At 48.0% G+C, this 16,741-nt stretch overlaps 2 protein-coding genes and 4 non-coding genes across 6 annotated transcripts; 4 read left to right on the forward strand and 2 right to left on the reverse strand.

Annotated features, from left to right (window-relative positions):
* Positions 830 to 6,849, reverse strand: TMEM107 (transmembrane protein 107). The gene is made up of 5 exons (XM_013972568.2): positions 5,683 to 6,849; positions 5,457 to 5,524; positions 5,253 to 5,353; positions 4,422 to 4,518; positions 830 to 4,186 (listed from the first exon to the last, which is right to left on the reverse strand). Exons 1-5 carry the CDS (start codon positions 5,767 to 5,769, stop codon positions 4,117 to 4,119), a joined length of 423 nt encoding a protein of 140 aa, XP_013828022.1. The 5' UTR covers positions 5,770 to 6,849; the 3' UTR covers positions 830 to 4,116.
* Positions 11,896 to 11,967, forward strand: TRNAW-CCA. The gene has a single exon. It is a non-coding gene; the product is annotated as a tRNA-Trp (tRNA).
* On the forward strand, positions 12,406 to 12,487 carry TRNAS-GCU. Its single transcript has one exon. It is a non-coding gene; the product is annotated as a tRNA-Ser (tRNA).
* TRNAT-AGU lies at positions 12,708 to 12,781 on the forward strand. Its single transcript has one exon. It is a non-coding gene; the product is annotated as a tRNA-Thr (tRNA).
* Positions 13,171 to 13,244, forward strand: TRNAI-AAU. Its single transcript has one exon. It is a non-coding gene; the product is annotated as a tRNA-Ile (tRNA).
* Positions 13,906 to 16,606, reverse strand: BORCS6 (BLOC-1 related complex subunit 6). The gene has a single exon (XM_018064616.1). It carries the CDS (start codon positions 15,685 to 15,687, stop codon positions 14,626 to 14,628), a length of 1,062 nt encoding a protein of 353 aa, XP_017920105.1. The 5' UTR covers positions 15,688 to 16,606; the 3' UTR covers positions 13,906 to 14,625.

The following is a 16,741-nucleotide window of genomic DNA, read 5'->3' on the forward strand; positions in this document are numbered from 1 at the left end:
TGTCTCACTCTTAGCGACCGCATGGACTGCAGCCTACCAGGCTCCTCCATCCTTGGGAGTCTCCAGGCAAGAGTACTGGCATGGGGTGCCATTGCCTTCTCCGTCCATTCCTATGAATTTGAGCCAACTCTTGGAACCTCATATAAGTAGAATCCAGCAGTATTTGTTTCTTCATGATTGGCTTATGCTGATTAACAAGACACTAATTTCACAATAAAATGAAAACCTATTTTGATGCTAATTGGCAAAGCGTCTGGTGTTGAATAAGAGATATACAGTTAAAGTGGATGAAGAAATCGAGGCACAAAGCGGTTAAGTGACTTACTGGCCATCACATAACCTTGGAGGAGAGCGGGTATACTTTACACTGCTCCATAGCTCACTTCCGGTCTCTGCTCCCGGCTAGGGCTCACAGAACAGAGCCAACCCATGGAAACCAGCACCATCTAGGTGATGTCTGAAGGTAAGAGGTGGATGAAGTCCCCAAGGAGGAGTGACCACCAACATTTACAGGGGAAAGGGAGGAGACAACTCAGTGGCTGGCCAGCTGTGGGTTTTCAATCAATATTCATTAGATGAGTCTAAGAAGGAGCAGCCAGAATAGTTGGAGGTAAGCCAGGGGAACTAATTTTCGGAAAGGAAGGGAGAACAACTTTCAAATGCGGGTAAGGGTCAACATATAGAAAAGAGGTCAAGCCAAAGTCTGGAAAGAACCTCTGGATTTAGGAACAAGGAACTCACTGGTGATGAACAATTTCTTAGGATTGGAAGAGCAAGAAAGTACTGGTAAATGTTTAACAACCCACTCTCCAAGAAAAGTATGCATTCAAATGTGTACATAAGTTTATTATAAATTTTGCTGATATAAAGGATGTGTAACAGAATCTGTAAAAATAATATACAATATTCTTTATTGTAAATTCTATTCTTGTATCCATAATTTCATAAATGGAATTATATCATAAGTATTAATACAAGGCTAGTTCTAACATAAACATTGGTTGATCTTTTTATTTACATTTTTGATTAAGATAAAAATGAAACACTGAAGATATGTTGAGACTTCACAGGTTCCTCAATGACTTGAGTGATTCTTTGCTGATAAGTTTTCAAATCCTGGGGGAATACTTCATTGATTTGTGTGTGTAATATTTGTAGTATAACAGTTACAGACATGACACTTAAAGACTTAACCTGCATTATTTAACATTTTCTCCATCACTTTTTAAAACCTAGACAAACAGCAAAGCCTGATATGTAGCATTTGCCAATTTTGGGAGTATAAATACTCCCACTTAGGCAAGTTTCAAATTACTGACTTAATGTCACTAAATTAATTGGAAAGAGATACAAAGCAGTACATCATTTCATAGTATTCTCACCATACAGATACCATAAATGCAAACAACCTCAAAACCATATAATAGCAAATTTATAAAATAACCAGGAAGTGAGGAGTATTTCTTACTGTTTTTCTGGTTTGTTTGTTGTCTTTTTTTTTAGGTCTTAACCACTGGACTGCCAGGGAAATCCCCCTCTGTTTTAGAAATATTATTTATTTAATTGCAAGGTTACATATTCAATTTTTGATATAGCTGTTTTTAACAATCAGCCCATAATTTTTCTGGAAAAACAAACAGCTTTCACAAATCAGTAAGCACACCACTGGGTGTGGTGAAAGTCAGGCTGTCATGGGATGTAACTCTCCTGGTCAAGCCTGTAACCATGACCGGCAATATCCACCTTTCTTGCCTCCTGGATAATCTGCTCCTCTAACTCTCTGCTTCAGCCACACTCCAAGGCCTCACTCAAACTGCTCCTGTAGGAGCAACATTTCTGACACCTGGGGCAGGTTATCCCTACTCCATTCCATCTGCAAGTCGAGTTTGAAACATTTATCATAATTTGTTATTAAAGTACTCTGGGAGTACCAGAGATTGTTGTCTTCCTGAGCTATAATATCTGTGATGGCCCAGGCCGAGTATAGGTCATATTCACATCTATTCCCTGGGTACCCACTATACAGTGTATAGTAAGTGCTGAATAAGTATTCTCTGAGTGAATACTCACGAAGAAGGGCTGTGTGCAGAGACAGAAAGCATCACTTGAGGAGGCTCCACCAGAAAAGATCTCCTTTGATGACTTTCGCTTATTTAGAATGGCCTGGGCTCCACCATTTAGGACTAAAAAGTATAGATTAAAACCTCTACACTGAATCTTTCCTAAAAAAAATGTGCCCCTGTGAGAACACTTAACCTGTGACAAGGCAGAACTTTAGACTCTTCTCTAATGCCAAATAGTGTGTTTCAATAACTTTCTTTGGAACATGTTCTAGCCAGGGGCTACCAGACAGAAACTAGGGTGGGTGTTTTAATCAGACACAGAGTAAACAGGTAACCTTTGCCAGGTTTCTGGGCTCGGCTCCCCAAATACCAGGGACGTCTACCCTTTAGCACGTGACCCTTCCTGGCATGGCAAGAGAGAAGTTTTGACAGGCCTTCATTCATGACACCAAATGTGACAGACATTAAAAGAACCACTTTTTGGAAAATCGGAGGTACACAGAACGTCCCCTCGGGTAAGCTTCATGAAATTAAGGGGAAAAAAAAAATACTAGCTAGCAAATTGGGATTCATGCAAGGAAACGAGTCGTGGTTTGGGTCCCTGGCGTTGGGAAAGAACCCCTGAAAAAAAGGAAACGGTTATCCACTCCAAGACTCAGGCCTGAAGAATTCCATTCAGACAGGATTAAGTGACTTTAACAAATCAACCACGAAACTAAGTATCACAAGAGTTTAAAATACAAACAAACTTACAAACCATCAACCACGAAACTATCACAAGAGTTTAAAAAACAAACTTACAAACCGTACTCTACACAAACATACCGAAACCAAACACCCTCAAAGGGAAAAAAAAAAACCCACCCCCCAAACCTTACAGACACTATTAGAACCAACACTGCTGCTGCTCCTGTTGCTAAATCGCTTCAGCCGTGTCCAACTCTGTGCGACCCCATATACGGCAACCCAACAGACACCCCGGTCCCTAGGATTCTCCACACAAGAGCACTGGAGTGGGTTGCTATTGCCTTCTCCAACGCATGGTGAAAAGAGAAAGCGAAGTCGCTCAGTCGTGTCCGACGCTACTTAAAGTACAACTAAGGAGACAGTAGCAAAAACTCAATCTAATTGTAAAGTACATTAACATCACGGATCGCCAGGAAGAATCAGATAGGAGCAATCAGGGTGTTGCAAGTCCTGATTACGCAGAGCCGTTAATCACGAATCATGCGAGCTCCAATCATCATGTTCTATTCTGCCCTCCAAAAGGAGGAACAGGTAAGGATTATCCTACCTGACGATACCGAGAGGACTGCAATATTCCGTACTCCGGTAATAAGACTCCGCTAACAGGGAGGGTGAGTAAACGACATGTTAGTTCGAGCAATCTAAAGCTATCCAGGTTCTTCCACTTCTGTTGTTCAATTTATTTGCAGATGTTTTAAAATATATTTTTCCATTTGGCTGTCAAAAAGCAAAAGCTAGTCCCTCCCAGAATGCTTCACTCACTTAAAGAGCTCGAGGTACTACCCTAAAGCATAACCTTATTTACATATCTCCGCCCACTCCCTTCCGGCAGAAATCTACCGTAATAACTAGAATAGAAGCGACATTTAGTGTCTTACAGTGCAAGGCTGGAAAACAGCCTTCCGTTTCTATAGTAGTTTGGCCACCCCAATTTTCTCCTGAAATTTTTGTCTTGATTTCTTTCTTTATTATTATTTTTTTTGGCCACGCTGCCTAGCATTCAGGATCTTGGTTGCTCCACCAGGGACTGAACCCGCTGCAGTGGAGGCGTGGGGTCCTAACCACTGGACAGCCAGGGAATTCCTGCAGGAATTCCTGTAAGTTTGATCTTACCCTAAAATATATTTTATTACAAAGGACTGTAAACAAAACACAGATAATCCCAGACTCGAGAGATAATTACCCTAACACTGACATCCTTCACGAAATGCAGTGTTAGAAGGAGGGCTGAAGCCTTCCTCTTCCAGGAAGGGTGAGTGGTCCTTCGCTCCTTCAGCCTTCATCCCTACTTCCAGTCACGAAGATATCAGAAAGGTTTCTTTTTCAGGCCAAAGACGCTGATGAATAATGTTATTTCGGTGACAGCTGGGAGGGCACTGAGGAAGGCAGGTGATGGGTTCAGAGTTTCTCCTAATAAAAAAATACCCAGATCCCCAAGCCAGCGATCCCACCCCCCACCCCTTGAAGTGTAGGAGTGGAGGACATCAAAAAGACTCGGGAATGTTGAGTGGATCTGGTATGTTACACATGGAATAAAGGGCTGGGTAGGGGAATCTTCAGATTTAAAGTAAACCTCCCTTCCCCATCCTCAAACATTAGGTGCTACCATACCTGCAAAAGACAAAAATGTACCAATACGTGGTGCACTCCCAACGCTCAAATATGAAGAAGGATAGGGCCACAGATGCACTACAGTGAGCCCCGATGGCTTGGGAATACACCAGAGTCAAGGAAAGTCTTTGGGTCAACAGGTAGTGATGAGCCAGAAAAGGCCGGTGATGGGCCTGGCATCTGCATTCACAATCAGCTCCTGGTGAGCAAGGCATCTCTTGCTCCCTTTACCACTCTGCAAAGGCCAGAGCCAGCAGCCCAGACTTTTGGGTTTTAGGATGGCCATGTGTAGAGGCCAGAGCTGAGCCTGCCCTGTTGGGAAACCAAGCTACCTCCATCCCATATCTAGTTTGGATCCTTCAGGTGAAGTAGTAGACTCCTGATCTACTCCAAGCACACAGACATGCTTACAGTGACACAATACACTGCTGGGATCACTCTCCAGTACCCTGGTGTTGAGAGCCTTCCCTGATCCATCTTCCTCACTTCCTTTGTCTCTTCGGCGTTCCCATAGTGCTTTGTATCTTAACATCTGATGGCACCCGTGCTTATCACACTGAATTGCAGATGTCTGTGTATCTGCCTCTTCCTCAAGATAGAAAACTGTTGTACTCCCATCTTGAGATCTCCAGTGCCTGGTGAGTAGCAGGAGCTCAAAAAGTGATCAGAGATTGTATTAAATCTTCCACATTGCTTAACATCTCTCCACAGGAGGGATTCTGTTTGCCTGCCAGAGCAAACACCATTGTGCCAGAAAGGCCTAGTTAAGTGGCTGAAGGGCGTTATGGTGGACAAGGGCGAGGAGGAAAGGAGTACACGTAGAAAGGATACAGATGAGGCTCTGGGTGCTGTTGAACATGGAAACTCCTAAGAAGAAACCAGCCAGCTCCACTGCAAAGAGAGCTAGGGTGACAGAGAGTGCTGCCACCAGCCTGCAGAAAAGAAGGAAGTGGCTTAGGCCTTCTGAACTTTTTTCCTAAGACCCCTTCACTCCCTCTACTGCCTAATTCTGCCCACCCTGTCCCACATGCTCACTGAATGTCCTGCTTCTCATACTCTTCAGGGGTGAATCTGAGAGGCAGGCAGGCCTGGATGTTGCTGTCCTAGGGAGCAGGGCAGAAAGAAAGAGAAGTTGAAAGAGGGTCTGGAGGCTGGGTATGGGAAGACCCCACCGTGTAAGGCCCCGGGAGAGAAAGGGTGGAGTGGGGCTGGGACCACCCCAAATTGGAAGGAGGAACGAGAAGAGGGCCATGGGTCTTACCCTGGACCAGAATAAGGTGATGACGACCACCAGATGCGCCAGGAGCGTCAGAAAGCGAGAGGGCACGAGCCCTGAGATCCGGCCCATGGTCCCCAGGGGAAGAGGTACCGCCTGGAGCACAGCCCGTTTGTCTCTGGGGCTGGAAGCTCAAGGAGGGTCACTCCTCAAGTCTCCCAAGCTAGCAGACAAAAATTCGACGTACGCCGCTTTCCCGCTTACGCTGGCACCGCTCAGTTGCCTTGGTAACCGCAAAAACGTTGGCTCCGACAGGACCTCTGAAAGTCTCGCGAGAGCGGCAAATTATCGCGCCGCCTCCGGCCCTCTGGGAAACGTTGTTCCGGGTCCACAATACCTGTGCAGACCCCGACCGGATGCGGAGAATCGAGCCGCCGGGCTTCCCGCGTGCGGAAGAGTTGTCCGCGCAGCCTGAGAGTGTGTTGTGGCGCGGCTCCCCATTGCCGAGTCTGCCCACACAGCACTGGGGAACGGAAACTCGGACACTCGGTCCTCCCGGTATCCCCATGCCGGGAGCGGCCTGGCCCCCAGCCCCTGCTACTTTGCCCAAGATGACCCTCCGGACACCGCTGTCACCGCCACTCCAGCCTTAGGGCGTCAACATTCCCGAGCCCTGGACACTCTCTTTTCTTCCATCCTCCGCATCCGTGTAGCTTCTCCTTGACCTAGGCCGAACTTGGAGAGGTGGATGCCCCTTTATTGTCCCGGAGCCCCTGGTTGTTGGCGGACCGTGTATACCTGAACTTTCCTTGATTCTGATTCCCCACCCAACCACCCACCCAGCTCGCTGAGATTGGTGAGGGATTTGCAGAGTACAGAAAAGAGCCCCTCTCCTAGGGTGTGGATGAGAGGCGTGTTGCGGGAAGGAAGTGGACATACGGGACCAGAAAAGGGAGTGGAGGAAGAGAATGAAACCCCGAGTCCCTGGGAGGCAAGAGTCGAAGGCGGAAATTCAGAGTCTACGATTTCCTTATCTCTTAGAGGTGTGACCAGCATAGTCTCTTTGCCCAGCTATAGTCCAAGCATTTCTCACGATTGGGACCTCACGGACCTTCGGACCTTGGGTGATTCCTGTAGAACGGAAAGTTCTCGCCGGAGTTCACGGTTAACAGTCAAGTCACAACTTCCAGGGGCCCCCCCTACCCTCTTACCAGATCATCTCCCAAGAATAATAATGGATAATCCATAATAAGAATAGAAAAAAGTTTTATTTGAGCCAAACTAAGGAGTAGCCTGGAAGCTCCTTTCCCTGATTACTCTGAGAAACTGCCCCAGCGAAGCATCTTTTTCAGTTATACAAGTCAGGGTTACATTTCTTCTTTTTTTTATTTTTTAAGGACCAGATGATTAATACACAGCAGGTCAGCATGGCCTTGGCACTTGGAAAATATCTCTCATAATCACATGGAAGGTGTCCCAGGAAGAGGGGCGTTTAATCTTTATTTTTAACATGGGCATTTTTTACTTCTGGTCAGCGTGCCCTTTCCTTTAAATAATTAAAGCAGATGTACAGCGTGTGTTTGATAGACCACAAACAGGCTATTTTAGTTAGGATAAATTCAAGTTGTGTAATGTTTAAGCCAGAATGACTTCCCTATATCTCAATATGTGAACACTTCTTTTATTACTACTCTCCATCTCAGTTCCTCTTAGACAGGTCTAAACTACAAGCCCAAGAGACATTTTTTAATTTCCTCATTCATTCATTCATTCATTCAACAAATAAGTCCCAGGCACTGTGAAGGGCTCATATCCTTGAGGAACAAAGCAGAAGTCTCTGCCTTCCTGGGGTCAGAGAGATTGACAACAAACACGTCAACAAATAATAAATCTGCACGGTAAAAGTTGTAATAAATAAAAATTTTAAGGGAAATATTAGAACAATGTGATCAAGGAAATTTTCTTTGAAAATAGATCATTTGTTCTTAAAACTTCATTTTAGGAAATGTGGTCATAACTGAGAGAAAATGCTTTTCTCTCTTGCAGGTCCCCAATGTACTAAATGGAGTTCCTTTTTCTAAACCAGTGTGTGAAAAATTTCAGATGTCAAAGAGATAGTCAAAAGATGTTTCCTCAAGTTCATGAAAGACAAAGAGATATAACAACAATGGATAAACAACAAGGTCCTGCTGTATAGCATGGGAAACTATATTCAATGTCATATGATAAGTCATAATGGAAAAGATACATATTCTTTATATCTGAATCATGTTGCTTTACAGTAGAAATTAACACAACATTGTCAAACAACTACACTTAAAATGCTTTTTAAAATGGTGTGACAAATTTGAAATTTAATGTATGATCCTAATGGATCCTGGATCAGAAAAATAAAATTTATTATAAAGGACATTAGTGGGAAAATTGGTAAAATTTGAATAAGGTCTCTAGCCAAGATAATAGAGTCAATAGTATTGGTGTGAAAGAGGTGGAGTGAAGTGGAAGAAATCTAGAATCTTAGAAGATAAAGTCTAAACATGGGAGTGTGTAGGTGAGAGAATGAAGGGGTCAAGGATGACTGTTAGATTTTGGGATCCAGCAGTTTGAAGTTTGGGGCTTTCTGCGCATAACAGCCTTCCTGCCTGGGAACCTATAGATAGTAAGAACCGGGAGATAAAATTCACTTTGTGAATTGGTAAACAGCAGTCCTGTCACTTTCCCTGTCTTTGGTTCAGAGAAGCCTGCTCCACACTCACCAAAGATAGTTTTCGAGCCACCTTGTGGCCACAGGTGGTATTGCCAGTGACCAAGGATCCTTCGGCCACTCGAGCCAGGGCAGGAACTCACGTGTTCCAACATTTGAGCTGGCGTTAAAATAATTTAGAAAACCGTTTTTTAAGTCAGAAACATTCAAACATATTGTATGTAAAAGTAAAGTATTTTTCATTCAAAAGGTAATGACCCCTTTTGAAGCCTACCATTCTGTTTCAGCAGTTACCAACACATGGCCAACCTTGTTTCAGCTATACTCTGCCTCCCAGTCCCACTGGATTATTTTGAAGCAAATCCCAGACATCACCAAATAGTTCTGTCCAAGCGGAGGACATTTTCACCCCCCTGTCTTGAGTTCTTTTAGCTGATCTAATAATTAAAGTGACATGATAGATTGATAGGAGAAAAAAAATCCAATTTAATTCATACACAGGGAAATCTCACAGAAAAAGGACCACCGAAGAGACCAAAGGAGGCTGTTTATACGTTGTTTTTTGACAAATATTGTTTGTGAAGAATTAACAGAGGGGTTTGTGCTTGGGGTAGCAAACTAAAGAAGTAGTTTGTTATGTAGCTACCTTAGCCTTGAAATCCCTCACTATGGTGATAAAGCAAAATTTATATTTAAAGGAAGGCAAGAAAAACTGAACATAAAATTCTCTCTGTGTGTTTGTTTGGCCTCATCCCTCCCTCCCTAACGTGTAGTGTACACCTGCGTTACATATTAACCAGATGGGAGTGACTGCTCAACTATACAGATAAATTTTTTCCCCTTTCTTCTAATGCTAGCAGTGCAACTTCTTTTTGTTGTTACTTCTTAAAACTTAAAAGAATAGCATTCTTTCCCAACTCTGTAGAGGGTCAGGAGTCATGGTGACTTGTTGCTCACTTTGTACATGCTTTCTTGGACTATATACCTTGGTAAACCTTATGTAAATTATCAGTATGGCATTTTGATGTAGGATTCTTTGTCTTGAAAATGTACATGACTAGTGCCTTGGGCTTTTAACAGGCAGCACACCACCATGTTTGCTTGTCTCTCTTTCTCTGGTGTTCAATCTGAGCATCGGGTTCAGGAGTAGGCAGACTGAAGCAACCATTGTCACATTTCCCATCAATTTTTCATACCAGGTGAGCAATTTTAACTAAAAGACAGTGGGTTTGAGTCCTAACCCAAGGGTTCAAGTCTCAGTCAATTTTGGCTGGGTTCGAATCCCATCTGAGTTGTGCAGTTTCAATGGGGCATTGATTTTAAGCCACAGCATGATGGAATCATGTTAGCGTTTTAAAAGATGATTCTGTTTGACTATTCTGGAGACAGACATTAGGGAGGAGTCTACTACAGTCATCCAGTGAGATGGCAGTGGGAATAGGGAATGAGGGCTAACAGGAGAATTATGAAGGAAATGAAACTGAGTGAACTTGGTGACTAGAAATGGGAAACGAGGAAGGGGGGAGAGTCAAGATGAATCCAAGCCTCAGCTTGGCCTCTAACTAGGAGTGCAGAAGACTGGGAAGGAAATGAGACAAGAGGGAAGGGGACAGGGCACAACGTTTGAAAGAATGACGCAGCTACTGAGAACTGGAAAAGAGAGAAAAATGGTTAGAACCATTCAAGCCCAAGATGGCAGAAGATTCAACTTCCAGTAGACCTTAAACCTTATTACACGCCCATCCTATATATTAACATGTTGAAGGACACACCCACAGGCACCATGACACTTCTGAGGCAGACCATAAAAGGCCAAAAAGGGGGGCAGTGGCCCAATTTCTGGAAATCCTCACCCCTTCCCTAAGTAGTTGGAATAATCCTCCCAACTGTTACCCTCTGAAATTACTCAGCCCATAAAAACTAACCACCTTATACTCCAGTGTTCTTGCCTGGAGAGTCCTAGTGACCGGGGAGCCTGGTGGGCTTCTGTCTATGGGGTTGTACAGAGTCAGACATGACTAAAGCAACTTAGCATTATATTTCCCAGTGCTCTTTAGAGATGGCCCACACTTTTTATGGAGTGTGTTCAGTTCAGTCGCTCAGCCATGTCCGACTCTTTGCAGTACGCCAGGCCCTAGAGCCTACTCAAACTCATGCCATGTCTCTCTCAATAGATCTACTTCTTACCTATCTCTTTGCCTCTCCCTGAATTCCTTCTATGCGGAGACATAAAGAACCTCAGCTTCCTAAGTCCTGACAGGAGGTGTACTGTTTCAGCTGGGAGACTGTGGGTTTGAGTCCCACCTGAGGTGGGAGGTTTCCGAAGGATGACAGGGTCAAGTGAAGGTATCCAGCAGACACTAGACTGAATCCAGAGGTGGGAGCAGGATTCAGGAGCCCTCAGCACACAAGTGATGGCTGACTCCAGGGAAGGGTTTACTCCAGGGAAGGTGTGTAGCATAAAGAGAGAAGACAGAACTCCTAGGAACAAGAGACTGGAGGGAGGGGGACGGTAAGATAAGGGAAAGCCAGAAGACAGCAGTGTCATGACAGCCAAGGGGGAAGGCTCTTAAAGGATGTTGCGCAGTCAATTAAGGTCAGGCTTCTCCGCGGGCTTTGACTTGTCTGTAGTCCCTGATAACTTTCTTTGGCGGTATTGGACCCTTGAACTTCTTTCACCCTTCAAGAAGCAAATGAGCAAATGTGTGTGTGTTTGGGTGGGGGTGGGGGTGGGTTCTTCCAGCTTCTGGTATTCCTCTTTATAAGTTTCCAGCCTGGTCTCACCTGGGGAGCTTTAACAGGTACAGATATTTATGTCAAAGTAAATCAGAACAGTGGTTGCCTCTGTGAAGGGTGAAGGGCGGGGGTGGAGGGGTGGGGAGGGGCGGGGATCGACTCGGAAAGGATAAGAAAGAACCTTGTAGGATGAAGATGTCTTCTATCTTGAAAGGGTTGTGGGCTGAATTCTTCAAAACTCATCAAAATAAACACTTAAGATCTGTGCATTTCATTGTAGGTGAGGGATTGCTCAGAATCGTCAAAAGTGACAAAACTACCGATGCCAAGATTCTACTCTGGATCTTTAAACCAGAAACTCCAAATTTGGGGCCTGTGAGTAGCTATCTGGAAGGCTCCGCAGGCGGCTGTTAACTGCAGCCCGGGAGGGGACGCACGGCTGGAAAAGCTAAGCTCTGTCCCTCACACGTGCTTCCATCACCTTCGGCCTGGTATTCCCAGTCCTCCCACACGTTTCTGTGCCAGTCCGTCCCCGCTGGGCTGTGAGCTCTGGGTACCCCCAGGGAACCAGCTCAGTGCCGCCTTATGGTCTGCAGGAGGGCGGCGACGAGGTCGGGGCACCGAGGAACCCGGAGCCCACAAAGCCGCTGCCCTGCGGGTGGCGGGCCCTGCTGGTCCTACGAGACCGGAGGGAGAGGGCAAGCACCACACCGGGAGATTTTATAAGTTCCAGAAGGCCCTCAGCACCTCGATCGCCAGACCCGGCCGCCTCACCGTCCAGTCGTCATGGGGAGACCTGTCCACCCCCGTGGCCGGCCGACCTCGTGGCGCAACGGTAGCGCGTCTGACTCCAGATCAGAAGGTTGCGTGTTCAAATCACGTCGGGGTCAGCGTTCGCTTTTCTAGAGCTCGGGTAGCTTTTATTTATTCTCCTTACTTGCAACGCTGTTGAGGTCCCATTCCGCAGATTACAGAAGAAACACTTCATAGGGGCCGGAAGGGGAGGGTCCCTGCCTCCAAGTCTCGAGCCGCCCCGTCGGGGGAGCTCCAAGATATCGCGATAGCTTTTGCTGCAGATCGCGAGACTGTAAATCTAGGCGGATAGCCGGGCTCCTGAGGAGTGACACATGCCCCGGAAATCCAACGCCGAGGCGGGTGCTCGCGCAGGCTAGAATATCGCTCGGAAGCCAGAGCCCTGCGAGTCGTCCTCGCGGTGCTGGGCGGGATCCCTCGGGACACCATCCCTACACGACGTAGTTGGGTTCACGCTTTCTCCGAGAAGTAAGAATCCAGACCCCAGAGAGGAGATCCTAAACTGCTTTCCTGTGGACGAGGTGGCCGAGTGGTTAAGGCGATGGACTGCTAATCCATTGTGCTCTGCACGCGTGGGTTCGAATCCCATCCTCGTCGGCCTGCGATTCCGCGGCTGTCTTTATATTTTATAACTTTCGGTGTGCCAGGATTCAATTTCTGTGTCATCCTTTCAACCTATCCCATTTACAGGCGCGGATTTCTCACCTTCTACCTTGCTTTCCAGTACGCTCGAAAATTAGAAAGGTACCCCGGCATTCATTCACCTAACCTAGAACTGACCTGGCCAGGGAAACGAGGCGGGGAGGTGTATGCGTGGGGCGCCGTGGCTTAGTTGGTTAAAGCGCCTGTCTAGTAAACAGGAGATCCTGGGTTCGAATCCCAGCGGTGCCTCCCGAGGCATAGGTTGTTTTTACACTTCGAGGAAAGAGTCGTAGGCTTCTTAGCTTATATATAATTTTCCACATCTCTTCGGGAGTCTACCGGTTGCTATCAGACGGCCTTTTCTATTTCCGGTTGTGCACCTCAACGCTAAGTGCATGCTGTCAGTCTTGCCCTCTGTGTTGGCACGGCGACCTGCCAGTCAAGCACTTGCATTATCTGTGCTTGCCACTATTTTGGCTTCGCTTTTACTTCCCTAAATGATAAGTGATTCCGTTTTCGTAGTCTGTTTCCCTGTTTTCCTAAATAAGCTTACCCGTTTTGAGATTTTTCTCACAGATAGGACTGATTAGTAATTTGTATTTTACATAGATTCATATTGAGTACGCTTACTGTCAGCTGGCCGGTTAGCTCAGTTGGTTAGAGCGTGGTGCTAATAACGCCAAGGTCGCGGGTTCGATCCCCGTACGGGCCAGAGCCATGGTCTTCTTTTAAAGAATTTACTGTCAATTTCTTGTTGTTAGGGAAGGTGTATGGAGCAGTATTTCCAATTCCGGAACTTTTCACACCTCGAGGCGAGGAATAACGTGTTTAAATTCAGCCCAAAGACCTAGTGTCTTGAGTTAGAGGAGGAAAGTTTAACAGAACTGGATCTGTATTGTGATCTGTTTCTAAATCTCACCAAATCGGGAGCTTCTGGAATTTACTATGACTGTAAACGGAAGGCGGCCAGGAATTGTCCTAGACCATTCATAGGGCGCTGATCAGCAGAGTGTGAGACATGGGGTCAAGAATGGAGCTAGGTTTCTAGTCTTTCTCTAGAGCACAGACATCCAGTTTGCCCAGTCCCTGCCTGTCCACTTCAGGAACTGAGAAGACAACCCTTCCTCCCTTTTTTCTTCTAGATCTTCTTGCTTCTGATTCTGCTTTTACTGTATCTCTCAGCCCATACCTGTGTCTCACCTTTCCTCAGATCTGCTGTTTAGGAGCAGAAACCATATCCTTCCACATGTGGCCTGAGACCCCCACCCCACTCCCAGCACCAGCCCCAAGAAAACTCCACGAAAAGACTGACCCTCATTCCCATTACTTTGGTTCATCAATCCCTGTAACCCCACAGAGACACAGCCTCAGCCTTAGCAGCAGCAGCACTTTAATTCCACAAAAACTCAGAAAGCCAAAACTGATTAGAACATTCCACAACAGGTGGGCTTCAAAACCAGCAACAATTCTATCTGAACCCTGAGAGCAGAGAGACCCGTCCGAACGCACCTCCTCTACCATGCAATACATTCCTTCTAGCTCCGCCCAGGTTATGACTGGGGAAATGGGACGGTAGAGGGCCAGAGGGCAGAAGCAGGAGGTTATCCATATGCAAGTATGTCCTTGTCGGCGTGGTGTGTGGTCTTTGACTACACAAGCTCCCACAGGCCCTGGCACCTGAGATGTGACTACTGGAGGTCAGAGTGGCCACAGTGGGGGCTGGGGCCTCCTCTGTTCTCCTTTCTTGATAACATATGACAGTCACATCTCCCAAGCCCAGAACTAAAGTCCCTGGTTTCCAGAGATGGTGCGCTAACTGGGGAAGAGAGTTGGGAGAACAAGGTAGCTGCAGATTGCCAACTGAACAGAAGCAGAGCATCATACCCTCCCACCAGGAGAGCCTTTAGAACTTTCCCATATACACCTGCATAAGGCCCAGCGAATGGTCGCCGGCCTGCTAAAGGTATCTGGAAGAACCTCCCATATGTAGGCCTCCCTCCTCTCAGCAGGCAGGTCCCACCAGGGCTCCTTTAAGAGTCCTTAAGGATCCTGCTGGTCCCTGGCGTTGCCTGGGGACTCTCCTGCCTTCCCAGTCACTTGCACAGGGCCTCCAACACCTCCAAGGTGCGTCGGATATCCCGGACTTGGCGCGCCAGTCCCTGAACCGGTTGCAGAGCCCGCTCCAGTTCTTCACAGCGCGCCAGCAGGGTGTACATGCCCTTGATGCTCATGTCCACAGCTTCACCTAGAGAGTCCACTGCATCGCGGTAGGTTTGGATGCAGCCCACGCTCAGAGCTGTCAGCTCCTGCACCGCACCTCCCAGCCCGCGAAGCAGACGGTCCACCCTGCCGCCCAGCTCCCGACTCAGCCGCTCCAGGTCCCGCAGCACGTCGGGGTCGATGGGAGGGATGGCCGGAGTGGGTGTGGGCGCTGAACAGGGCCGCGTAGGGGCAGGGGGCGGAGGTTGAGGGGCGCCGCTCAGACGGATCTTGAGTTGCAGGTTGTTGGCGACAAAGTGGGTGAGGTCGCCATGGCGGCTCACCGTGCCTTCGAGCTCCAGGGGGCTTGAGATAGTGGCGCGCCGCCCGCCGCCTGCGCCAGATTCTGCACCCCCTGAAGACGCGGGGCCACCGCACGCCCCGCTCAACCCGTCCAAGCTGCGGCTGTCCTGAAGGCGGCTGGAGAACGAACGGCCACCCCTGCCGGCTGCCGCCGCCTCGTCGTCGTCTTCCTTCTGCTCAACATCCATCCCGCCGCCTACAGGGCTCCCTCGACGGCAGACCCTCTCGGATTCAGGCTTGTCCTCCGGCGGCTCAGGGTCCTTGCGCCGGGAGGACCCGTGCGGGTCGAATTCGGGATCCGGCGCCCCTAGGCGGCTCCCTTTCCCAGAAAGCGTCCCTCCACGGCCCGGCTTGTCCTCCGGAGCTTCCCATTCCGGGGGGTGGACAAAGCTGCAGCTCGAAGTCTTCGGGGACGCCTTGGGGTGGCAGCTCGCGCCCCCAACGTTCTCTGCCTCTTCCTCCTCGGACAGTCGGAGGCCTGAGGGCCGCTCAGAGGGCGTTTGGCCCGGGCCGTCGCCGAAGATCGCAGCTTGCTGTTCCCCCAGAGCTAGCAGGTCCGTCTCGGGCCCAGGCCGCCCCCGGGGCGACTCCATACTGCAGTTGGGGGCAGGAACCGAGGAATTGGTTCGCCCCGGCTCGGGAGGCCTTGGCGGCGCCTTTAAGGGGCGTTTTAGAGGCGCGCCGATTGGCCTCAGGCTGACAATGGTCAGGACGTGAAGAGCACTCTGATTGGTCCCAACAACCAGGAAGTCCCAGAAGACCAGCTGTCATTGAGCGACCGAACACACGTGAGAGCCAGCAGGGCGGAGAGAAGGAGGTAACAGCTGCGCTCGTTGCCCCGCCCTCTCGAAAAGTTGAAAAGGCAGATCTTAAAGATCCTGAAACGTCTGAGTCCTCCAGGGGCGGGGCTAGGCTCTTTCCACCCACATTTGTTGCTTAGCAACCGCTTCTGGAGAACGAACCAGAATTGGGGAACCAGAATTGGGTTTCCTAAAAGAGATTCTTGGGATGAAAGTAGCATATCCTGCTTGGACCGTCGGGATTGAATCGCACCTTAGTTGATCAGGATGGAACCAGAATTCTCATTTGCTCCTCTGTTCTCTTGTCTCCTGCCCCCTCCACCAGGTTTTGAGTGTCTCCTCTTGGAGGATGGTGTGTGATTTTGCCACTAGGTAGAACATTCAATTAGTTAATAGCCCTTTAAGGTCAGAGCCCTGGTACCATTCTGATCTCTTCTCTTCCTTCTCTTCTCACTGGTCCTGCCATAGAGGCACTGGTCTTCTCACTGTTCCTGTGACAAGACAGACATGCTGCCGCCTCAAGGATTTAAGAGCAAATTTAAGAGCAAGGATTAAGAGCAAATGGGTGGCAGCTCGCGCCCCAAACGTTCTCTGCCTCTTCCTCCTCGGACAGTCGGACAGTCGGAGGCCTGAGGGCCGCTCAGAGGGCGTTTGGCCCCGGACGTCGTCCCGTCGGCCCACCCCTTTTTTTGAGGCCGAGTCCACAAAGTATATTAAAGGTCCGTATAGTCAAAGCTATGGTTTTTCCAGTAGTAATGCACAGATGTGAGTTGGACCATAAAGAAGGCTGAGTGCCAAAGAACTGATGCTTTTGAATTGTGGTGCTGGGGAAGGCTCTTTGAGTCCC

The sequence above is a fragment of the Capra hircus genome, chromosome 19 (genome assembly GCF_001704415.2).
Source record: "Capra hircus breed San Clemente chromosome 19, ASM170441v1, whole genome shotgun sequence".
NCBI classification, from domain to species: Eukaryota; Metazoa; Chordata; class Mammalia; order Artiodactyla; family Bovidae; genus Capra; species Capra hircus.